Consider the following 24,830-nt stretch of genomic DNA (forward strand, 5'->3'; position numbering starts at 1 on the left):
TTCTAGTGACTCTCAGGTGTGACAGGTGTGCCAGCAGGAAAGAGTAATAATAACCTGCATCCTGAGGTTTGTCATGCAGGATTAAAGGAGCCAGGCTTTGTTCACACAGCTAGGATTGTATTTTACACTGACCCTGGGTCAGTATAAGTATCATACAGTTTAAACGAAGCACTGAAACTTGCACATATTTATTATAGATGCACTGAAGCTTAAATGTGTTCAGTATTGAACAGCAGAAATGAGGCTTTCTTTTCGGAAGTACGTAAAAAAAACAAAAAAACAAAAACAGCGGCCGACACCGTAGACTGTTGGGTAATAAGTAGGGATGGGTTTTGATTATCGAATATAGAGAGAGAGAGAGCGAGAAAGAGCTCTACATGAAGTGTGATTTTATCATGGTGGAAGCAAAACAGCAAAAGTCAGAGGAAATTCGTGACGATGTTTATGTGAAGCGTAGTTTGGATCGTCTTTTACTGCTGGTTCAGTCAATATTGCTTGGAGAGAGAAAACCTGCAGCTTCAGAATCAGCGCAAAAAGGACGTAAACACAAAGCACCTGTCGAAGCTTCAAAATCAGTGAGCTGTCAGCTCTCAACCCCCACAGCGTGTCCGCGTACGTGCCATCGAGTGAGAAAGGCGACATCTCACTGATTCGGATCAGTCGGCGGGTCCGCATTTTGTGTTTACGTCTTTGTGCGCAATCCCTGTACCTGCTCTCATTTACTGTTTTAGCTGTTTGGTGGTGGTTGAAATTTTGTGAGGTTAACCTGAGATTCTGGCATTTTGGGCAAAATAAATTTATATTAAAAAATCAATTCAGGATTTTACTGAATCGATATCACGTTATCCAAGCTAGAATTGATTTTAGTCGATAAATCAATAATCAAAACCCACCCCTACTGGAGTCCTTGATCCAACACAGCTGATTTAAATGGTGTGTTAACCCAGGGTGAGATCTAAAACCCTTTAGGGCTGGAGTTCCCACCCCTGAAGTAAACATGAATATGTTTAAGGAATACTTTCAAATAAAGTGAAAAATTGAATTTTTTTTTCTGTTCTTAGCCAGGCAGAGTTATCCAGGTATTGCAGTATAGTATGCTGCAGCATATTTATGCATGGAGTCAAGTTAGTGCTCTGTGTGTGGGTTATTTAGTGATTCAAATAAACAACAACACACCATTAAACTTTGATGCACTGATGACTCTTGTTGATTCCTTGAGGCATAAAGGTGAGGCATCCTCCCTCCTGTGGCATCAGCTGGTCTGCAGAAAGAGCAGGAGAACACATATCTTTACCAAGACTGAGCATTTGCATTTAGGTAAAACTAATAAAGGTACATGCTGCCTTACTGTTTTTGGAAGAACATGTCATGTAACCCCTCCTTACACAGCTATGGATGCTTTAATACAATTATAAAGTCTTACCCTGTCTCTTGCCTGCTAAATGATTCTTTAAATTTGCTGCTAGGTGGCTCTAGGCGGTGTACCTGCTCTCCAGGCTGACTTGGGGCATTTGATGTCATTGTATGCAAAGAAACCCACATGCTCAGGAAACCTGTTTCATTACTTTAGCCCTGTTGAGGTTCTAGGATTGAACTACATACAAACTTCACTGTCATGATTTCATGTTCTAGATGTCGTCATATCTGAAAGAGATTGGAAAACAATTAAAAACAAGTCGTTTCCTTTGTTGTTGTTTTTCAAACATTGTTTACCAGCAAGCATAAGCCACTGTAAATCCTGCAAGACAATTTTATCGATTTTAGTGCAAATCAAAGAGACTACGGGTGCACTGGAAAGGCAACAAGAATATTGCCCTGAAGGTAATTGTTAAGCAGGTGGTGCAGACAGTTGCTGTATCCTTATCTCTATTGACTGCTGAGCCAACTGGTGTGAAGAATTGTGACATAACTTTTAGCACATAGACGATGGGATATTTAAGCAAACGCTCATGAAAATGCTTACATAACCAAATCTGTGGAAATTTGTAAGTTTTTCTCGATATCCCTAAATGCATTGCAGACAGTCGTAGCAATGCATTTAGCGTTCGCTGATGTTAGATGCCGGAGTGTATTTCACGGCTCCCTTCCGCGTTCGCTGATGTTAGACGCCGGAGTGTATTTCACGGCTCCCTTCCGCGTTCGCTGATGTTAGACGCCGGAGGGTATTTCACGGCTCCCTTCCGCGTTCGCTGATGTTAGACGCCGGAGGGTATTTCACGGCTCCCTTCCGCGTTCGCTGATGTTAGATGCCGGAGTGTATTTCACGGCTCCCTTCCGCGTTCGCTGATGTTAGATGCCGGAGGGTATTTCACCGCTGGGGGTGGGGGGGGCGTATCTCGCTGCTCAACTCCCTAAACAACTCCATCCCTTTACTCACCAGAGCCAGGAACTCCATAAAAAACCCTATCCCTCTAAACAACACCTCAAAAAACGTCATCCCTCTAGGCACCAACGACTCCATCTCTTCAACTTCCTTCCCTCCATCCTCTGTGTGTCCTCCTGTCTGACCTGCAGGTGAGAAACAGGTGTGAGGTGTCAGCTGTCAGGTAGGTGATGAGTGAAGAACAGAACAGAATCCATTTCCTCTTCAAACTGCTGTCAGACATTATCTACTGCACTCTGATCACATCACTCAGACCAGCTGCTTTCTACAAAGTCTCATCAACAACATCTTTAGAAACAAACATCAACAAGCAGGAAGCAGCTTCACCTCTGATCACACACACACTCAACTCTACTCACTCACCTGGAGGATCAACAGTCAGTGTGATGATGCAGATGGGATCACCGCCCAGATATGCTCTCTTCCTGCGCTTTGTTTCTGGAATCTTACGGACTGCGTATATTCCAGCATCAGCAGTCGTCACATTGTTCAGAATCAAAGACACGTCTCCATCCTTCATCTGTCTGTCCTGCAGATCCACCCGGTTCTTAAAGGATGGATGCTGCTTGAATAAGTCCAAGTGTCCATCCCGGTACAACAGGACATATTCTGTCTCCAGCTCAGGTTTGCTCCACTCTAGGCCATTGATGGTTTTGTTACCATCCAAAACTCGACATGGCAAAATGGCATTTTCACCGAGCACAGCAGTAATATTTATCTGTCCTGAAAGGGAGACAAAAAAGGAGCAAATGAAATGTTGATATTTACCCCAGCCAAACAGCGCAAAGATCAACAGTCAGAAACCCCTGAGCTCAGCTGAACGGGACCAGAGTGTCCATTTGATACACTTATAATAACCCCAGTTTATATTAAATAAAATACATAATACAAGTAAATTTCAGGTGTAATTGAGGTATATAACACATTTTCACTACAAACTTCAGTGTTTCAGGTGATGTACATTAAGCCCAGCATCCTGCAGGCCCCTAAAACCTCCTGTAATCATTAGTAAGTGTCTATTGGTGACATTTTTAAAAACAAAAATCATGAAAACCTTTTAGGAATGGAAATAAAGACCTAAGCAAATGTCACTTAATACATTTCAACATGTTGAGCTAATATCCATCCATAAAATAATATGTATATACTGTAAACCCCCGATTGCTGCCTAGTTTGAGCTTTCTTTTTTTTAAACATGTTTTTGTCAGTGAGATTGAACTTGCTGAAGTCTAAACATGCTTTACTTATATAAGACGAACAGACAGCACTGAGTCACTGTCTTTACTTTAGCTATGTACTCACACCCTAATGGCTTATTTTAAGTAGGAAAAAACCTCCGTCCTACATATAATAAGTTATTTCATCATTAGAGTCAAACATAGGCTTAGTGACAGTGTTAAATTATAGTAAAATTGGCTCATAAATATAAAATTAAATATTTCAAACTCTCACTTCAAACTGAAGCGCTCAGGCCGAGGCATTACATAACAGTGAGGTGACGTCGACGCAATAGGGAATAAGGAAGTGGTTCTCAACTGCGCTTATTAAATAAGAACTACTTTAACACACGTACACTGACATTTACCGAACTAACCTAAAAATATTTCACTCAAGTGGGCCCACAATCATTTCATATATCAGGAAACAGCTGAACTCACCAGCCGAGGAAGACTTGATGAAGATGGCGAACACCAAAATCAACCAGAGCCAAAAGGAAGACATCTCAGCTGTTCTAAAAACTGAACAGAAAAAAAAGAAGAGATCAAACCTGAAACATAAAATGATCTGTTTTCGTGTGTTTCCAGTCACTTTACTGTCTTTTTAAAAGAATCATCTAGAAAAACGTCACACAACAGGTGTCACGTTGACATGAGGTGTAAAAACGCCACAAGTGACACAGAGGTTTTCACCATGCGTCAAGTCAAATTAAAACTGTCAGTAAACCAAGAACAAACCTTTCATCGAATCCATAAATGCCACAATGACTGAACGAAGTGTTCATTAGTTTCTATTCGCTCACACTTGGCCGTGCTCGTGATTTTCTTGTAGGCAGGATCTACCGCTGTCCTCAGGTAGCGATCCCGTAGCGTCCTTACCTGAATGTTCTGGAATCTTCCAGGTGAACGGTGAACCAGCAGCCGCAACTAGGCAGACAAACTGACTTTTATCTTTTGTTTAATAATTGTACTATAAACTAAACATGTTTCCACTATAGCAGCCTATAATCAATTACTACTTAAAAATGTATAAATGAAAACTGTAAGACAAACAGAAAGTAAACAAAGCTCAATAAATGACTACCAAAGTAAAACAGGAACAGATAATCAGAGTATTTTATTGATCCCCAGGGGAAATGATGTAAACAGCTATATCCAGAAAATGAAAAGAAGAGTAATTATGCAAAAGCATAAACTTTTGCATAAGTATTTCCTAGTTTGGTCAAATTTGCCTGATGATGGACATATTCATTGAAACTTTAGGTATCTAAATACTGGGAACCAAGTGCTTTGAACAAGTTCTCTGTTTTTATAAGATAAGATAAGACTTTATTGACCCCACAGCAGGAAAATTTGTGCATTACCTCAGCTCAGGTACAGATATTGTATTGTATTGTATCTTTATTTGTTTCAGACATATAAAACAAAAAAACAATATATACACACTACATATATTTTCATTTACAGATACGAATATATGTATATATGTAGATATACACACACACATGTATTTGTTCAGATAAACAAAAAAATATATAATGAAATAAAACAAAATCGTCTGACATAATGTAACAATGTTTGGTCTGAAAAGGAGTAGGAAGAAGTATGAACATACTTATTAATTCCTACCCCTGCTCAACATCTTATTGATCCCACATAATTCACCTAATTCCCATCATCACATACTCCACACAATACACGAGGAGAACCTATATAAACATGGCTACCGTGATTGATATAATTTGGATATAATTTGATATTTTTATACATACAATAGAAATAGAAATAAAATACAAACAAATACTAAGTATTAAGATAATACAGTATATAAAACGATAGCATAAATAGTATGAGATTATGGACAGAAGTTTGTGGAAATGCAAGAAATAAATTTAACCTTTCTTCTTCCTCTCTTCTTCAACTACTATTATTATGTAAGTAATAGATATCTATAAGTATATACATGTACATGCACACACTAATATACATATGTATACATATACATATACCTGCTCAGGCAACACGTCCATACATATAATAGGTGCGTTATGCGTGGAGAGATGACCGTGGATGTCCACAAAGTCCAGTGACTCATAACATCGTGATTGAGGAGTTAGAGTCTAACTGCTGTCGAGATGAATGATCTGCAAAAGCGCTCCGTCCTGCAGCGAGGGTGTTTCAGTCTCTGACTAAAGGAGCTGCTCAGCACACTCACAGAGGGGGGTGTGGGTTATTCATGATGGATGTCAGCTTTACTAACTTCCTCCTCTCACCAACAGCCTCCACAGACAGAGGACAGCTTAGCATGGAGCTAGACCTCTGCACCAGTTTATCAGTTTCGCTCCTGTCCCTGTCCACGCATCCACTCCCACAGCAAGTCACTGGATAGAAAAAGGCAGACGCTACCACAGTGTCACAGAATGTCCTTACTAGAACTCCCAGAGAGCAGCCATTTGGCTTTTCTACCTATAAAACCCAGAGAGCAGCCAAATGGCTTTTAGCTAAGCTTTAGCTTCAGCCAAGTGGAAGCTAAATTGGCTAGTCATTCATATGTATATTAGGTTGTTAAAAAGGTATTCATGAGGGAGGGGAGTGGGGGTGTGTGGATGAGGGGGTGCTGGAGCTGCTAAAAGCTGTGAACTTCCTTTTGTGTTTCATCTTGATGCATTCTCAATCATCCAGGGAAATAAATCTCCAAAAGTCACCAACTTGGAGTGTTTCAGTTTGCCGTCTTAGGGAGAAATCAACACACATGGGTGTTTGTCCTTTGTTGCTGAGATTTATTGATAAAAACAGTACAAAAAACCAACCATTTGTACACATATTTACAAATAATAATAAAAAGCGAGTGAGTATATTACAACATTTTCAGCAATCACTCACAATCCTGGCACTGCCATGGTATCTGTAGTCTGCATTTACCACATGTGTATCTGTTGCAGTGAACACATCGCACAGTGGCATGATTGTTCTTGCAATTGTGTTTGACCTGACACATGGCTCTTTTTCCAGGGCTCGTTGTGGAGGGTTGTGTGCAAAGCAACTGTTCTTTTCTTGCCTTCTTCGCAGCTACATGAGAGTGAGCCAACTCCCTTGCAAGCTCCACCAGGAAGTCCACCCGTCTTTCCTTCGTCCCGGTGCATGCTTGATACAGCACATGTGCATTCAGTGCTGCCATGTCAATCATGTTATAAAACACGGCAACTGGCCAGCGCCGTGTTCCTCTGCGGACAGTGTACTCCCGAACCATCTGGTCCATCACATCCACGCCACACTTTGTTTTGTTGTAAAGGGTGACAGTGTTTGGCTTCCTTTTGGTAGTGTTATCAGTCTGAACCACGCTGTGAATTCTGGAGGGAGGGGAGTGGGGGTGTGTGGATGAGGGGGTGGGGGAGCTGCTAAAAGCTGTGAACTTCCTTTTGTGTTTCATCTTGATGCATCAATCATCCAGGGAAATAAATCTCCAAAAGTCACCAACTTGGAGTGTTTCAGTTTGCCGTCTTAGGGAGAAATCAACACACATGGGTGTTTGTCCTTTGTTGCTGAGATTTATTGATAAAAACAGTACTTCCTGTGTTTCATCACTCTTGACATGCTTCATAGCTGTCACGGTCTGCGGAGGCAGACCGTGCGGGAATGTGTATGGTGGACCCAGGTGCGAACACAAGCGAGGATGCAGGAGTGGATTTAAACAAAAAGCGAGCCTTTTATTATGGCTGATGAATGGAACAAAACAGAGTGAATGCAGCATATGAATAGTAGCTCAACAGAAACCTAAACTGGACAAACTAAGGAAAGGTGATGGCTGGAAATACGGAACACAGGGGGTGGGAACACAGACGACGCGACACAGACTGTATGAAACACAGAGACTAAATACACATGAGGGATGATCAGGGGAAGTGGATGCACACGGGGAACACAGGTGACACTGATAATCATAAGACACGGCAGGAGTGAATGTAACACTGATGGGAGATGGGCAAAGTAAAACAGGAAGTACACAGAGGTTCAAACAGGAGGAGAGAGAGCACGGGGAGAACGCAGACATAACGGGCTGGGGAAAACATAGAATAAAACACAAAGAGAGACGAGGGCTCAAATACACAGAGGGGCACACAGGGGGTAAGAGTCACGAAGGGAAAACACATAAGGAACAACGTAACAGATCAACCCAGGAAGCATGGCCTAAATAAAGAACAAAATATAAAAATACATGAAACTAAGAATACTGGGCCCACATGGCCCAGGACCATGACAATAGCATTCAAGAATGGACTATTCAACATGCACAGCAAACGGAGCATGTTCATTGGTTCATGGACCTCCCTGAACTAATGGCATTTATTGCAATTGTCATCTTGCGGGGGGTTACCAGGGTTCCATCTCTAAATGACTGCTGGTCAGCAAACCTGGGAAACCCACAGATAATTGGAACTATGGCACGAAACCGCTTCCAAGACATCATGCAACACCTACGCTTTGATGACAAGTCCACCCGCAGTGATCGAGCAAAGACTGATAAGTTCGCTGCAGTTTCCAGTGTGTGGGGATCATTTGTCACCAACTGCATCACGTGCTACAACCCTGGTCTACATATCACCGTTGATGAACAGCTTTTCCCATCAAAGACTCGGTGCTGTTTCCTGCAGTATATTGCAAGTAAACCTGACAAGTTTGGGATCAAGTTTTGGGTGGCTTGCGACCTAAAATCCAAATGTAAAGAACAAATGTAAACTTTTTAAAATTATGCAAAATTGCAAAACGCTTGGCTGTGTCTCTAATAAAACCTCTGTAACTTTGCTCTGCTTCACTTCAGCAGCATCACATAATGTTCATATGTTGATTAATGGTTTTCCTTTGTATCAACCTTGTATTTTCCTTTGACCTCGAATCGATTCTAGAAATCAGTGACGACACCCAGCCCTAATCGGCACTGTTTTATGCAATTAAACATTCTCTCTTTTCTCAGCACAATGAAATAATTTACAACATAACAGCCCACTAATCACTACACACACATCACCCCATCAGCAGGAAAAACAAGTCAATATTTGCCATGGAGATTTTCAACAGTGCTTTGGTAAGAATCTTAGTTATGTTTGTGGTGTGATATGCATGCAACCTGTGATGTGGTAAACTGTTTGGTTGAGCTTAGGAAAAGAGAGAATACTTTATTGCACAAAATAGCACTGATCATATTTTGTGGAGGTCTTCTTTGCTGACTGATTGCGTGCCTGCATACATCTGATCTTTTAGGAAACCATGTTGTGCTGATTCACCAGACCGACAAGTTGGAGTCCAAACAGGCTCTCCTTACACTCCTCTCCTCATTCATAAATTGTTTTACAAATCTAAACATTACAGCGAATAGAGGGATTTTCCTGTTTCCGTGCAGCTAGCAAAACAATGAAGACCTTCTTGCTGGTAAAGAGACAGACAGTGAATGTAGAAAGTATATCCTTGGTTTCTTAACATGAGTCATTGTTGCAGCCAGCTAACATAAACTAATCTAAGTCTATTAGCTTCAACCAACCATTCCGGTGTTGTCATTTTCTGTACTGACAGAAGATTATGCTAAATATGTTTTAAAATCTTTAAGCACTTATTTCTTAACCCTCCTGTTGTGTGCACCCCCACCCCCCTTACATTAGTGTTGCGGTCACAATTGACCAGTTCGTTTTAACCTCTTAAATTAACATAAGAAACATTCTTCACCACCAAATACAGTTTAGTGGGTAATTCAATGCTCATTCAGTTGGCCATTCAGTGGGTTGATCAGTATGTCGCAAAAGTGGGTCTTTCATTTGGTCATTCAGTGAGCCATTCAGAGGGTCAGAGGCCAGAGGGGTGGGGATTCCCATTCATTTCCTACGGCAGTCACTTTTGACTGTGAACACCACAGATGTAACAAAGTTGATTAAAACATTCAAAATTCAACGAAAGAGGTGCTCATCACTTTAATATGTTCAAGTGCATAGTGTGGAAGATGTCATAAGGTCTTGAGGCATTCGGATGTAAAACACAGTATTTATGAGTTTTTAAATTTGTAATTCGGTCAGAGTTGACCTGAACCTGACAGGAAGCTAGCTAGCTTCACAGAAAGGGTTTCATCCATGTATATTACAGGTACTGCGCTGCAGTGGTTTGTATATCTAAAAGAGTCTAATTTGTTCATGTAAATGGAGAGTCCTCTTCACACACTAAAGTTAATTAAGTTTTCATCAGACGACATTCATTTTCACTGCTATGCAGATGACACCCAACTATGTATCCATAAGAAACACCAATTAGTTAAACTGCAGGAATGTCTTAAAGACATAAAGACCTGGGTGGCCGCTAACTTTCTGCTTCTTAATTCAGATAAAACTGGGGTTATTGTACTCGGCCCTGAAAATCTTTGTAACATGGTATCTAACCAGATTCCTACTCTGGATGACATTACCTTGGCCTCCAGTAACACTGTGCAGAAACTTGGAGTCATTTTTGACCAGAATATGTCCTTCAACGCACATATTAAACAAATATATAAGACTGCTTTCTTCCATTTGCCAACATCTCTAAAATTAGAAATATCCTGTCTCACAGTGATACTGAAAAACTAGTTCATGCATTTATTACTTCCAGACTGGACGACTGTAATTCATTATTATCAGGATGTCCTAAAAACCCGCTGAAAAGCCTTCAGCTAATCCAAAATGCTGCAGCTAGAGTCCTGACAGGGACTAGAAAGAGAGAGCATTATCTATCTATCTATCTATCTATCTATCTATCTATCTATCTATCTATCTATCTATCTATCTATCTATCTATCTATCTATCTATCTATCTATCTATCTATATACATACACACACATAAAACCCAAATGAATTATTTTGTCTTGAATAAATTTATAAAATACATGTTTTTCTATACAAATCTTTCTTGGTTTTTTTTTTTCCTTCAGCTTTACACCCTTTTTATTTTTAGTATTGCCTTGTGGGCCTGTATCAATGAAGAGGTGCGGGGCTTTCACTAATGACTGACTACTAAGTAAATCATTACAGTTTTTCTCAGTTGCTTTGGTGCATTTCTCACAACAGAATTGATCTCTGCACCACTACTAAGGCTCTTCTCAAAACAATTAGTGCAAACTGCAAAACATGGTGGATAACTTGCAAAAGTGAGTCACTTCATCAAAAAGAAAAGTCAGTTGTTCAAAATAAGTAGTCAAAGCTTCAAAAGCAAGTCCCTTAATCAAAACAGATAATACATTCATCAAAAGCAAGTACTTATATCAATCAAAGTGTCAGGGCTGTCACAATTACAAGTCATTACACCAGCACCTTTGGTCACAAAATCAAATGGTTTGAACATGTTCTCATTGTGACGGATGTCTTTGTAGGTGCTTCCCAATGACATGTCAAGTCTGGACAGCATGCATGGCATGTTGAAAACCATAAATTGTAAAGGAAAATCAAGACACTCCATATGCACTCTTGATAATATTTAATTGAAACTGTTCACAGCATTGTGCAAACTGGGGAAATACAGTAAATCAAACATTTTACAGCAAACATAAACTCACTTAGACAGTAAACCTCACTCCAGTGGTTATGAAACAAAAAAACAAAACTGAAAAACAGACACTGCTGCATATCAATCATTGATATCTAGACGCTCCCGTCTGTCTGCCCACATATTTGCATCAACATCACAGCGAATGTCAGCTCTATCGATGCATCGGGGAAAGTATCTTCTGGAGTGTCAACTCCACTCTCTGCAGGACTCTGCTGTGATGTCATCACAAGCTGCATCCATAGCTGCTAGCAGGGTCATTTGGGTATGTGGATGCCTGTCATATACCTTCCACCTCCAGAAAGAGAAAAACTCCTCAATTGGATTTAGGAATGGAGTGTAAGGAGGAAGAAACTCCATAAGTATCCTGTCGTGTGCTGCAAACCACTGCCCGACTACAGCAGAGTGATGGAAGCTAACATTATCCCAAACCACTACATACATTGTCCGATTGTCACCAGGATCATCCCTTTCATTTTGTGGGATTAGGTCCCTATAAAGAGCGTCCAGAAAAGCCAACCGGTGTTGTGTATTGTATGCACCAATACGAGGAATATGGGTGTGAACGCCATTTTCTGAGATTGCTGCACACATTGAAATATTTCCTCCTCGTTGGCCTGGGACATCAATGGTGGCTATTTCTCCAATGTGATTTCGTTCACGCCTTTTGCAAGATTGAATCCCGCTTCGTCAAGATATACAAACGTGTGCAGGGGTTTCATGGAAACTCCTTAAAAATAGGGTTTTCAAAATGGGTGTACAAAGTGTTTGACAAGATGTTCAACAATTTTGAGTGCACTGACACAAGCAATGAAATGAAGACTATTAGTTGTGAGGACAATGACTATTCAGCCGGTACAAGTATAAATAATTGTGACATTCATGATAAAAGAAAGGAGATAGTGATGAATAGCAAGTCAAAAGTGACCATTCTTTAGATATTTGTACTTACTCAACTGCTTCATGTCCAAAGGCATTTGCCTTTGGACGCAATGAACATGAAACCGCCACAAGGTTGTGCCAAAACGACTACATGTTGTGGAGGTTGAACTAACTGTTGTGCAAAGTTTAATTCTGTTGTGAGAAATGCACCAAAGCAACTGAGAAAAACTGTAAGCTTATGTTACAAACATTCACCCAGCAATATAGTCCATCATAGGACAATCAGAAACCGTGTTTCCTACCTGTTGGCTGGTGTCTGCCGCAATCTGTGACGGAACGGAGGCCACCTTTAACTAAAATGTTTATTTTTAATTTGTAAAAAAAATGTCAACTGTCAATCATTAGTCCACACTCTGCCCCTCCCCCATGATACATGCCCAAAATACAAAATCAGGATCTGAACATCTGATCTGAAGTCTGAAATTGAAAAAGTTAAGAGTTCAAATTTAAGAAAAGCAGAAGCAAAAAAAAAAAACAAAAACAGAAAAACTGTAAAAAAAAACAAACAAACAAACCAATTTGCTTCAGGGTAAAACAATTAATTCAAAATTAATATTATTATATTAATATTCTGATAATTATTTTAACTATATTAACTTTATTTTTTTAAATATCAAAACTAAAATCATCATAAATACCTGGAGAATTGGGCATCAACCAAGACATCAAAACTTAGAATTTCAGTTTCAGTTTAAGAAAACCTTAGGCCCCAATTTTTGCTCCATAGGCTCACTTCTGCTGTTGAAGTTGACTTAGGTCAGACACCTGTCATGTAGCCATAGTAGGATTGTGGATTAAGTCTTCTTTATGTAAAGTGCAGGGTTACTATAGTGAACTAAAAATAAAATTCTGATATAAAGAAAACAAAAAAAAAAGACTTCAGGGAAAAAAGGGTATTAAAAACAACAAACAGAAACCACTGTCACTTGAATGTCTGCTCTGTGGGCCCACAAGTTAACCAACTTAATTACTTTATTTAAATCTGTTAGATTTACCTTTTCTATCAGATCACAAATATGAGAAGAAAAGCTCCTACAGCTGGCTAGAAAGTGACGAGTTTGCAGAAGAAGACAGAACATGTCTTTGTGTGCATTAACATCCAGAATGTTAACATTACTTTTGTAAGTTTATTTAGACTAATTCATAGCATGTGGGCAGTTTATTTTTTTCTTGTCCTTTTTTAATCAAATATTTAAAAAGGGGGGAAAAAATAAAAATAAAAAGCAGGCATACCACAGCTTATTTTGATGTGAAGTGCCTTTTTTTGCTCCAAGAACTAGCTGCTGCTGTTGGCTGAAATGCCAGGAAGTTTGAGATTGTCAGTCACTGCACACTGCTCAAAGATGGTATTATCATACGTACAATTTTCCAAAGTCCTTCATATCAGTTGGAATTGTACCCATTTCAACCATAATCTATATCTCTACACACAGACACTTTGATATTGTGTTCATTCAGATGAAATTGGCCCAATTTAAGTGTCAGTTTGTTTACTCGTTACAACTTCTGTTGACCTCTTGCCCAGGTCACTCACGGACATTTATAACCTTGGTGACATTTTACACAGAGAAATGTAGAAATTTCCACAGTAGGTCACTGCTGTCAAATTAGTACATGCACATACAGGTAATGCAACTTAAACATCAAGGTTAAAAGAGGCACAATTGAAACTGATAAAGAACTTTTGAAAGCTGTCTGATTTTTTTTTAATATATGTTTTCTTGAGTATCATCTTAGAGCAGTGGTGTCTATCTCCAGTCCTTGAGGGCCAGCATCCTGCTTGTTTTTGAGATATCCCTGCCCTACCTGCCGTTGATTACCTGGATCAGGTGTGCTTTGCCAATAAGAAGCTACAATGGCAGGTTAGTTGGAAAACAAACAGGACAGCGGCCCTTGAGGCCTGGGCCCTGTTTCAGGAAGCCGGTTTAGTGGAAAAACTGAGTAAGTATACCCTGAGTTAACGAAAACTCTGGGTTTTCGGTTTCACAAAGCGAGTTCAGCTGCAGCCTGAGTGAGTCACTATGACGACACACTCCGTGAAGCTAACCTGCCCCCTAGCAGGTTTACTACAACTAACCCTGACTGTCTCCGCCCCTTTGTCGGAAACCTGACAGTAGGAAGTGTCGGACATGGCGTGCCACTTCCTTGAAGAGCCAGTAGATCGTGAAGCCCAAATTCTCCGCAGAGCTCTCCGCCGGGAGAGAGTGATCAGAGTGCGTTTGGACATTTTATCATTTCCTGATGATTTTCTGTGCGAACGTTACCGTTTCTCAGCACAATCTATAAGTTATTTGGATAACATCCTCAGGCCATATATTACGCATGTGACACATCGTGGACATGCTCTCAGTTCATTGCATATTATTTGTATTGCACTTCGGTTTCTTGCAAACGGGAGCTTTCTGTATAATATTGGTGACGCTGAGCACGTTTCCAAGGCTACCGTCTGTCGGGCAGTCAGGAATGTTACAGTTGCACTGAAACGTCTCCTGCACTCGTTTGTGGTGTTCCCCGGTCATAGACCCACAAGATTTATCAAAGAGGGATGCCACAAAATTGCAGGTAGCAGGATGAACAAAACTTAATGTATGATGTGGTGATACTTGGACTACTACTTAAATTGTACATTTATTTTCAGGGTTCCCAGGCGTGATTGGCTGTATAGATGGCACTCACATTCCAATCATTGCTCCTTCAGTAAATGAAGGAGACTATGTGAACAGGAAGTCTTTCCACAGCATTAATGTACAGGTACATAGTTCCCTGTAGCATGTCAAACTAACAAATTATTTCATTATAGTAATGGATGCTAATTTGTGTTCTCTGCACTGTGAAGATCATATATGATGCTGCCAACATCATCACAAATGTGGAAGCCAAGTGGCCAGGCTCTGTCCATGACTCACAAATATTCCGTGAATGTACACTGAGCACAAAATTTGGACATGGTGAGTTGAGAATACTTTAAAATATATAAAGACCAATTGCTTCAGGGACATTTGAACTGAAGTGTATCCTTCTGTCTTAGGAGAGTTCACTGGCTACTTGCTTGGTGATAGGGGGTATCCATGTTTACCCTATTTGCTTACCCCTTACCCTGACCCTGAACCGGGCCCACAGCAGCGATATAATCTGGCTAATTGCAGGACAAGAGCCAGAATTGAAATGACTATCGGAATGCTTAAGGCCCGGTTCCAGTGCCTGCAAAGACTCAGGGTCACCCCAGAAAGGGCATGTGACATTATTGTGGCATGTGTGATTCTTCACAACATTGCCACAATTAGAGGAGAACACTGTCCTTCTGAACCAAACATCAGCAGTGATCCAAACCATGAACATCCTGACCCTCCCACGGACATACAAGATGGAAGCGCAGTCAGAGACACCATATGTCACAATCATTTCCTTTGACCCATCACCTCAACATGTTGAAAGAAGAATAAACTGATTTTCTGTTCAACTGGCTTTATTGGTCACCTGTGTTTCCTGTACACAAAGTATTAAAAGATGTAAACCTCATAAAGTGTCTCTGTTGCTTCCTCCTCTGTAACAGCTGTCAATGTTTCTTCATTATTTTCCTGTAGTAAAGAAATAAACAACATTGCTGTTCTACTGTAAACTCATATAATCTGTGGAGTATTACTCACAACTGCATGTTGGTCTGGCTCAACAGGAGGCTGCACCAGATGCAGTACACCACCACCATCAACTGATAGAATATGAGGTTTATACAGGTCACTTATAACTTACAAGGGACCAAATGGCAATTAACAAACATACCAATCACCTTACACTTCATTGTCATTATGCTCTCAAAGACAACCAAGACTGAGGGAAGGCAAAATCAGTCGGAAAATAACTTCACTACAAAATAATCCATTATGGTAAAGAGTTTATCAAATGAATGAGTAGCACTGCAAAGGTGACTGTGAAGAAGGGATGTATGCACATCATGTATTATTTTGAATTTACCCCTTATGTAGGCACTTGTGTCTTGCGGGGTTATTGACTCAGAGGATGTCCCCGCAGAGATGCCTTCAGCCACAGGGCGCCCACTGTTTTGGCTGAGGGCCAACTGCTCAGCCTCTGTGAGTGGTGGTGGTGGAGGACCCCCACCTGTTTTTCGGGCCTCTGCTTTTTTTCTGTTGGCTATAACGGGTCACATTTGAGCATACAGAGTAAGCAAATATGTACTTGTAATGTGCTCAGATAATTTCAATAAGTGCTTACAGAAAGAAAATTAATGTAGCCTCTAACTGCAATTGATTTACATCGGACAAACAGACCAATCACTGTGGCTCATAATACAATTACACCTTACCTGTTTGGACTATATTTTTATATTTCATTTTTACTTGCTGCCAGGAACGTTTGGGGCCTGTTGGGTTGCACCTGCGCTCACATCACATCACAAAATAAAATGTATAAAATAACAAATAAAATAACATATGATAAAATAACGTGTTAAATGGGTGGAAATCCCTAGATCAATGTTTATATTAACACTCACGCATTGACTCTGTCGGCTATGTTTTGCCATGCATGCTTCCTTTCTTTTGCAGCTGAGGCTGTGTTACTTTTTTCCGCGGAATTTGCATGTTATCGGCATATGCTGCCATCAGAATTTCGGCCTCAAGCGCTGTGAAATACATTGACCACGCCTTCTTTCCCTCCGTCTCCATGGTGACTCGCTTAATCTGTGCTCCGCTTATCAGGGCTTTATGTATCCTCGTCCGCGCGCTTCACTTGGGGTTAAAGCAACTCCGCGTTGATTGAACTAATTGTTATCAGCCTTTCTGAAACCGAATATTCCGAGTTGGACAGTTTGGGGTTACTCAACCGTGAGTGTCGTTTTTCACTCTGAGTTTTCTAAACCTGCTTCCTGAAACAGGGCCCTGGAGTTTGACACCTGTGATTTAGAGCATAACCCAGTCCAGGCAAGCAGCATTTGACCACAGGAGAACAACTGATTGTCTGAAACCAGCAGCAGACCAGTCAAGAGCAGCTGATAGTTCTGAGATAGGGGAAGAAAAAAAAAAAGAAGAAACAATCACATTGACACTTTTCATCATAACACCATCTGACTCTCTATTTGCTTTGTTTAAACAAGTATATGCTTTATTCACAGTAAACAACCTGTTGCAAAAGTAACTTTAACAACATTATTTTGGAACCAAGTGTTCCCAAATGTTTATGGAAGTATTTGAGCAGATGGATGACTAAGGTGCAGTGTGAAACAGATCATTTGCTGCCCTCTGCTGTGAGATTTCCATACATGTAGAGCATACAAACTCTTAACAGAGTGGTAGTAAATGTGGCTCACCCCTGACAGCTCTTTTCCATTAGTAGTACCTACTCAGATCAGTGTAACTTGAGTTGTTTTCTATTACATTCAAATACCACCTAATGTGCATGGGATTACTATAGCCATGCGGCTGAAAGTCCCATGACATCATTTGTATGCAGCAAGAATGTCACAAGGAGGATGTTGAGGCGATGGTATACCTGCTCCTCTATTAGTGGCTTTTTGTCAGACTCGGGGACCATAGAGTTGTTTTTTGTGTAGCCATTTCCCTCACTGTCAGGTTTCAAAAATATCAGTTTTGATTTTTATGAGGGACACGCTCATGACTCATCAAGTGATGCCACTGACTTACAAATTGGTGTCATGTAGTCTGTTGATGTCACATTTTCAGATCGCTTGGAACTGTGGCCGAGTAGGTACTGAGAAATAACCTGGTCACTGGTGCTACCACACTAATGGAAAATGGAAAACCCTAAAAACTGAGCCGAGCCGAGTAAGTACCAGTAGAAAAAGGGCTATAAGAGAGTACTGGCTGACCATCTGATAATAGTGCTGTAGCATACCATTGGCCAATTCTAGATAACCAGTGGATAACCTGCACCCATCTTACCCTGTCCTCATGATCTTCACATGCCACACTAAGTGCTCTATATGCCCCCCTTCACTATGATGTACTAATTTCTAATCCTGTCCTTTGTGGTCATGGTGAGCTCTGCCTTCCATCTTTCTTTGCTTTTAAAAGTATCCACAAGGGGGGTTAATGAAGACTCTTTGTTAGGAATTTAATGTGAAAAGGCCCACAAGTGAGTGTCCATTTCTTCACAGATGAATGAGTCACCTGTAAACAAGTTACTAACACAAACTTCTTCTACTCTCCCCAGGCCATTGGATATGTAGAACACAGCTCATAAACTAATTAATCACCAATCACTACCTACTTGATGAGGAATCAAATGTATTTGACAGTTAGGACAGCTATGCGACTGCTGCCAATAAGTGATGCCTTTCTATTGTAACTGTACCAGTCTGAACTTTAAAATACCCTCCACATCACTGTTTAAAAAAGAAAAAAAAACTCAATACAAAAAATAAAGTGGAATGAACAACTTAAAATTAATTAAAAATGTATTACAAAATACCTACGTATAGCATCTGTTTTAAACAATATAAATGGCCACATGTTGTGCTTTGTGTACTTTACTGTGCAGGTAAATCAGGTCCTTGCTCTGTTTGGGATGGCTGGGGAGTGACTTGACTTTGTCGGAGGACATTCAGAAGCTTCAAACGATAATCCATCCACATACAAGAATAGTCATTAATTTACTGCTACATGGGCTGGGCCGTAGATACATGGTAAGGTTTTAAAAACTGAGCTTTACAACGTGGTGCTGATGAATAGTGGTAATAAAAAGCGAGAGATGCCAACAGTGATCACTAGATCACTAACTTTTTTTTTTCTTTTAAATAGTGGGTTGTTGAGATTAAACAGAACAAGACACCACAGCATTAAAACATGTTAAAAACACAACAGCCTTAATAAACTCAGAGTATTCCCCAAAGCAGGGTTCACACGTAATCACTTAACCAGAGAATAGGAATTAACTTTAAAAGAAAGGAGAAAGAACTGTTTGCTGAAATGAGCTAAATATATTTTATAAATGGGCTTCAGGCAGAGACCGGTGCAACCATGTTCTGCATCATACACTATCACCACCTGTAACGAGTTGGGTTATCATTCACCAAGTTAGTACATGAATAAAAATCGTCCTAACCTCATTAACTACCTTTGCCTGTATACAATATGGCGGCCGCAATGACGCATCATTTAATAAATCGCTGCTACCAGAGCGCCCTATTGACGTACCGGCACTTTTAACCAACACAAGACACCGATGTTTTCAGAGCAGAAATGAAAAGATTTTTTACGGGATTCATTCATTTCGATTAATGAAGCTTATTTTAACCTCACAGCGAAATCTCACCGGGCACGACAGCCGAGGGAACGACGACGACAACGACAACGAATAGCGAAATCCAGGTAGTCAGCGAGCACGCAGCCATTGTTGCTTAACTGAAAACTGCAGACAGTAGGGGAAAACCGATCGTCAGAATAACATTAATCGAACACAGTCAACTTAAACTTGGAGTAAAAGTTTCCGTTTACTTACTGTTTTTACACCGCGACAGGAACCTGAACCGATACGTCGCAGATCGTAACGTAGACCAATTTTATACTTAAGCGTTTACAAAATCCAGATTATTTAGACGGGAAATCATCCGGTATGTAGCGGAGATGAGTTGTCGCTCGATTAAGGAGAGACCAAAACTGAACTCTTTGGACGCCATAATACACACCACGTTTGGTCAAAAGGCACTGCACATCATCCAGAAAACACCAAATCAGCAGTGAAGTTGGTATAGTGTTGCTACCAGCCTGACGAAGATGAAATGAGGGCCAACATTTAAACAAGACAATGATCCCAAACACACAACCAAGAGAAATGTCAACTGGAACGTGTTCAGCTGGATTTCAGTGAGATAAGAGGTGTAACGACATGTATGGTTAAAGGGTTTACAAAAAGTCTGTTAGCTGATAGAAGTGATCAAACGTCAGCTCACCTCTGCCAAATACCTTTAAAAACTTTAACCACAGCCTGATGCAGTTTGATGTCGTGCATCCACACAGTTTCTGACCACATGTTAGTGGTTGGAACAGAGAGAAGTCAACAGGAACAAAACCACCTCCGGGTCACTTCCTGCTGTCAGCTACAGGAAGACAAAACTTGTTTCTTTCAATCTGTAACACAATTGATAAAATCAATCCTTTCAGTAACATAGTCAGTAATTTTACTCTATGTGTCAGCTAGAGCTATAACACATCCCTGTGGTTTGTTCGGACTGGCAGCGAAGGCATTACACAGGTGCTGATGTTCACTTTAGTGCATTTCTGGAGGAAACCACAACACTAACAGCCAGTCAACGAGAAAGAGGAGGGTTTTGTTTGAAGTGACTGTGAGCTGATGTCGGTGTTGGTCTGATATCATTGAGCAGCAGGATGGAGGAAACGTCTCTGCTGTGTCTGCTCTGTAAGCTCACTCTGTGTTTTTCATGCCTCTGCTGTCTTGTTGAATGTGAAACTCTGAACTAACCTGAGTTTAATTTCTCTTTAGTTCTGATCTCACTGCTGAGCTGCACCACAAACCAAGGTCAGTAACCTTCTTCTGTCACACTGTAAACCTGACTCACTCTCTTGGGACACATTAATTATGAACATGGTGCCAAACTTCAGTCAAATCAATGTTATCTTACTCCTGTCAGTCTACATAATTTCATGTTGAATTACAATTAAACAGATGTCTTACACTCAAATACATCTGCACCTTAACAAAGACTCTTATGTAAGAAATAATATCTGATTTATTATCATCCAGTAACAATTGATATTGAATGAAAACAAGGAATATGGGACTAGAAGTTAAGATATGAAATGTAATATGGGCCCTGGTCTATATATCCTCTACTACTCTATTACTCACAGCTCGTCTGACTGTGAGTCCCAGCAGCTCTCAGTTCTTTGGAGGAGACTTTGTGTCTCTGAGCTGTGAGGAGGACGACAGCTCTGCTGGATGGACTCTGAGGAGAAACACAAGCAGAGACACTGGAGCTGAATGTAAGGATTGGGGAAAACCAGCTGGTTCTTCCTGTAACATCAGTGGCATCCTCCCATGGGACAGTGGAGTTTACTGGTGTGAGTCCAGAGAGGGTCCCATCAGTAACATGGTTAACCTGACAGTCACTGGTAAGCTGAGTGTGTGGAGTTAGTGTTGATGAAGCTGTGTGTAAATGGATGAAATGCTGTAGTTTGTCTCTGTGTTGAGGTGGATCAGTGATCCTGCAGAGTCCTGTCCTCCCTGTGATGGAGGGAGATGACGTCACTCTGCTCTGTAAAACAAAGACCACTCCCTCCAACCTCCCAGCTGCTTTCTATAAAGATGGCTCCCTCATCAGGAAGCAGCCTACAGGTCACATGACCATCCAGCATGTTTCCAGGTCTGATGAAGGCCTCTACAAGTGTGACATCAGCGGTCATGGAGAGTCTCCATCCAGCTGGATCACTGTCACAGGTGAGGAGCTTCACTCTGATTTCACCTCTTATTTCATCCACATATTCACCTGAACAGGTGGGATTCTCTCTGCAGACAAACCTACAACCACACCTCCACCCACCACCTCAGCACTACCCCCTGACTGCAGCTCCCTCCAGCTTGCATTCAGAGTGGTCCTCCACCTGCTTGTATTCTGTCCATACGTCATCTCCACTCTCCTCATGATGTCTTTACATCGACACAGAGCCAAAGGTAACACTCTGAATCAATCCCTTAATATGCTGATGATTATATTCTTTTCATCTGAACTCTTCATTGGTTCACATCTGATACTTTTTCATATTTTGTTTGTGCAGGGAACAAACTTTGCATCTTGAACCTGCCCACTCATCCTGAGCAGGGATTCGATGATGAACATGAGGACGTAATTACTGATGTCACCACAGAGCATCGTTTCTGAAACAAACTTCTGTTGTGTCTCTGTGGGTCTCAATAAATTTGTCCTCTTCACCACTGGCATAGAGATCATCTGAATAAAAGGACTCTGATGTTCATCTCGGGATATTTTCATCTAGCTAAACAAATAAATTGATCCTTTTTTTTTCTTTCTTTTTTTTTTGCCTGTCCCGTTTGGCTCTTTTGCCATCAGAATTATTTTCTAAAGACAAAGAAAGATGCCCAACAGATTTACTTTACCAAATGGACCATCCCAACCTTGCCATAATGGTCTATTTGGTTCACCTTTTATTGTTTATTTTATTCTATTTTCACTTGCTAAATACGGGACAGACTTGACTGGGAAAAGAAAAGGGAGAAAGAAAAACAGCAGGAAAGAGGAACTGTCATAGAAGGCAAAAAACATAAACCAACAAAACAAACAGACAAAAAATCCATCTATCGATCACCTGTTGAGAAAGAAAAAAGAGAAAACAGGCAAAAAAGAGAGCAATATAATATACAACATCATCACAATGATCTATGTGAATATAACAGTAAATACTAAATATTAAACATTATTGTGCAGCACATAAGATCAACAGAACACAGTGTGCTTTGAGGTAGGAGCCAAAAAGGGTGTAGTTTGTGGGTGTGATCACCCGTGTGTACACCTGTGAGCATGGACGCGCTTGTATTTAAAAGGTTCCTTCATGTAATGATCTGCTAGAGGGTGTGGGGGGGCCACAGCCCCGTCCTCCAGGGCATGAAGCAGGTATGGAGGAGATCCAGGCTCCAGACATCCAGAGGCCCCCAGAACACAGGAGACCAAGGAAGACCAACAGAGGGGCAGCCGCGCCACTGTCCCAGAAAGAGCTGAGGAGAGTCCCAGATGGGGGCTCACTCAGCAGCCGCGGAGCAGAAGCCAGGGGGAGTTGCAGTGACGCGCCCGTCTGGCAAAGTTGGGTTGCAGCCAGCTGTGCCAGAGTGACCGAGCCCCAGGCCGAGAGGGCGAGGGCACCCCACCCCTGAAGTGGCCCGAGTGAGCCCCAGGCTCCAGGCCCCGACAAGCAGCTACCAGGAGTGAGCCGGTGTGTACCTGGACGCCCACCCCCAGACACAAAGAACCACCAACGCAGCGATGTCTGTGGGCGTCTGCCACTGGCAGGGGAAGATCAAATAAATTGATCCTAAGAGGCGGATTTTCATCATATACTGTGTGTGTTACTGGAGCTCTGTAACTAAGGGATTCTTCAAAGCATTCAGATTATTTCTAAAAATTCAAACCTGCAGATGCTTTCAGATCTGATGTTGGAGAAAAAACACCAAACATCTGCTATATAGATAATGTTTCCTCTGGATATTTCCTCAGTCCCTCTCCTTCCTTCTCAGGTCCATGGACTGTTCTCAGGCCTGGGTCTTTGCTCCAGTACTTTTTAACTTGAAATTTAAGTCATATTTATTATCCTGCTTTATGCCTAGTTTGTTCTTTTTTTTAATTCTTGTCATATTTTGTTTTGTATTCTAGCTTAAATCTCCTGGTTTGTTTGTGTGTTTACCACTGCAGCTCTGTAACTACTGTTTTGTACAAATAATCCAACTTATTTCTAAATGAAACCTGCAGATGTTTTCAGATCAGGTGTTAAAGGAACATGTTTTGGTACATTCTGTTTTATTTTGGTATTTCCTGTTTTGTCCTCTTTTCTGATGAGCTGATTAGACTCCTGCTGTTTCCTGAAACTACCTGGACTTTGGTTTGCTGATTCCTTTTTTTTATTTAACCTTTGGAGTTAGTTGGATCTTTGCAACGTAACCCTTAGTAAACATTCACTATTTGTTAATTCGCTCTACCTTGGAGTCTTTATTTGAATCATAATGTACAGCACAGTGTTTTGAACAAGAAATGGACCCTGAGGACTCCTGTAGAGGATGACAGAGAGGACATGATTTACACCACTCTGGTGTTCACTAACTGCTTTCTGGCATAGCTCAGCTAATGGACTCGTTACTAAACAATCTTTATACCTTGATCCTATCTGCTCACTCTGAGCAATGATACGCATGATGATGTTGGCGTCTCACTAACTTTGTCCTCTCCATCTCTGTTGTGGAGATTATTAGAATAAATTGAGTCTGATGTTCATCTTTGGATCATTTTATCTAAATTAAAAACCAAATATTCTTTCATAGAGGAAGATTTCTATCATCATTATGTGTACGACAGCAACTCTGTTACTAATTATTGACAGTAGCATCCAGTTTATCTCCAAATGAAACCTGCAGTGATATTTGAGGAACACATAAAAGAGTTATTGATAAGGACTGTTTTATTATAGTATTTCCTGTGTTGTTATTGAAATCAATGGACAATCTGGTTGCTCAGATGAGGATATGCATCATGCACTTTCCCTCACAGATACTGACATGTTACTTTAAATAGTGTCCAGTAGATGGTAAAAATAACATCATGTGACTGGGAGTGGATTCAGGGATCGCTTCTTATCTTCCTGACTGAGCACAAACCTCTGAGAACATTGAGGATTAAAATACAATTTTAAAAAGCTAATGTTAAAATGTACGATTTGCTAATGCTGACATCTTACAGCTTTCTCCGTAATTCGCACATGGAGCTTTCCTTACATTGTCCAACTCATGTGATAGAGGATATTGTTGCAGCAAATGCATGTGTGTCTGTAAATGTCATTTTGTGTGTGCACTAAAATCCATGTCTGTACTTGGATTGGTAAATGTGTAGAGGATTTCACAAACATGTGACTCAAAGTAAGTAAATGTCCGTGTTTTTTACTGTCTCTATTTTTTGTTTTTAGGCAGAAAGTCAACAAATCACTGAGTTGTTAAAAATCTTTATTTTCAGATATAGACA

At 40.7% G+C, this 24,830-nt stretch overlaps 2 protein-coding genes across 2 annotated transcripts; one reads left to right on the top strand and one right to left on the bottom strand.

The window, feature by feature from the left end:
• Positions 1-1,252: 1,252 nt before the first annotated feature.
• LOC146578923 (butyrophilin subfamily 1 member A1-like) lies at positions 1,253-19,718 on the bottom strand. The gene is made up of 4 exons (XM_085267862.1): positions 19,388-19,718; positions 2,747-3,106; positions 2,378-2,508; positions 1,253-1,261 (listed from the first exon to the last, which is right to left on the bottom strand). Exons 1-4 carry the CDS (start codon positions 19,464-19,466, stop codon positions 1,253-1,255), a joined length of 579 nt encoding a protein of 192 aa, XP_085123988.1. The 5' UTR covers positions 19,467-19,718.
• A 742-nt stretch (positions 19,719-20,460) lies between these two features.
• On the top strand, positions 20,461-22,872 carry LOC146578924 (Fc receptor-like protein 5). Its single transcript, XM_085267863.1, has 6 exons — positions 20,461-20,491; positions 20,576-20,611; positions 20,944-21,204; positions 21,284-21,529; positions 21,605-21,763; positions 21,868-22,872. Exons 1-6 carry the CDS (start codon positions 20,461-20,463, stop codon positions 21,969-21,971), a joined length of 837 nt encoding a protein of 278 aa, XP_085123989.1. The 3' UTR covers positions 21,972-22,872.
• The last annotated feature ends 1,958 nt before the right edge of the window (positions 22,873-24,830 follow it).

This window comes from Mchenga conophoros, linkage group LG3 (assembly GCF_057382185.1).
Source record: "Mchenga conophoros isolate Kocher_MC1m ecotype Shallow Benthic linkage group LG3, M_conophoros_male_GT1.1, whole genome shotgun sequence".
Lineage (NCBI taxonomy): Eukaryota > Metazoa > Chordata > Actinopteri > Cichliformes > Cichlidae > Mchenga > Mchenga conophoros.

What these genes read in the sequence shown, in the direction of transcription:
- LOC146578923 (XM_085267862.1), bottom strand. Translation starts at nt 19,466, where the DNA reads ATGGCTGCGTGCTCGCTGACTACCTGGATTTCGCTATTCGTTGTCGTT. An exon ending in TCCCTCGGCTGTCGTGCCCG is followed by an intron (nt 3,107 to 19,387) that starts GTGAGATTTCGC and finishes TCTCCCTTTCAG; the next exon opens with GACAGATAAATATTACTGCT. An exon ending in ACTGACTGTTGATCCTCCAG is followed by an intron (nt 2,509 to 2,746) that starts GTGAGTGAGTAG and finishes TCTCACCTGCAG; the next exon opens with GTCAGACAGGAGGACACACA.
- LOC146578924 (XM_085267863.1), top strand. Translation starts at nt 20,461, where the DNA reads ATGGAGGAAACGTCTCTGCTGTGTCTGCTCT. An exon ending in GAGCTGCACCACAAACCAAG is followed by an intron (nt 20,612 to 20,943) that starts GTCAGTAACCTT and finishes TATTACTCACAG; the next exon opens with CTCGTCTGACTGTGAGTCCC. An exon ending in GGTTAACCTGACAGTCACTG is followed by an intron (nt 21,205 to 21,283) that starts GTAAGCTGAGTG and finishes CTCTGTGTTGAG; the next exon opens with GTGGATCAGTGATCCTGCAG.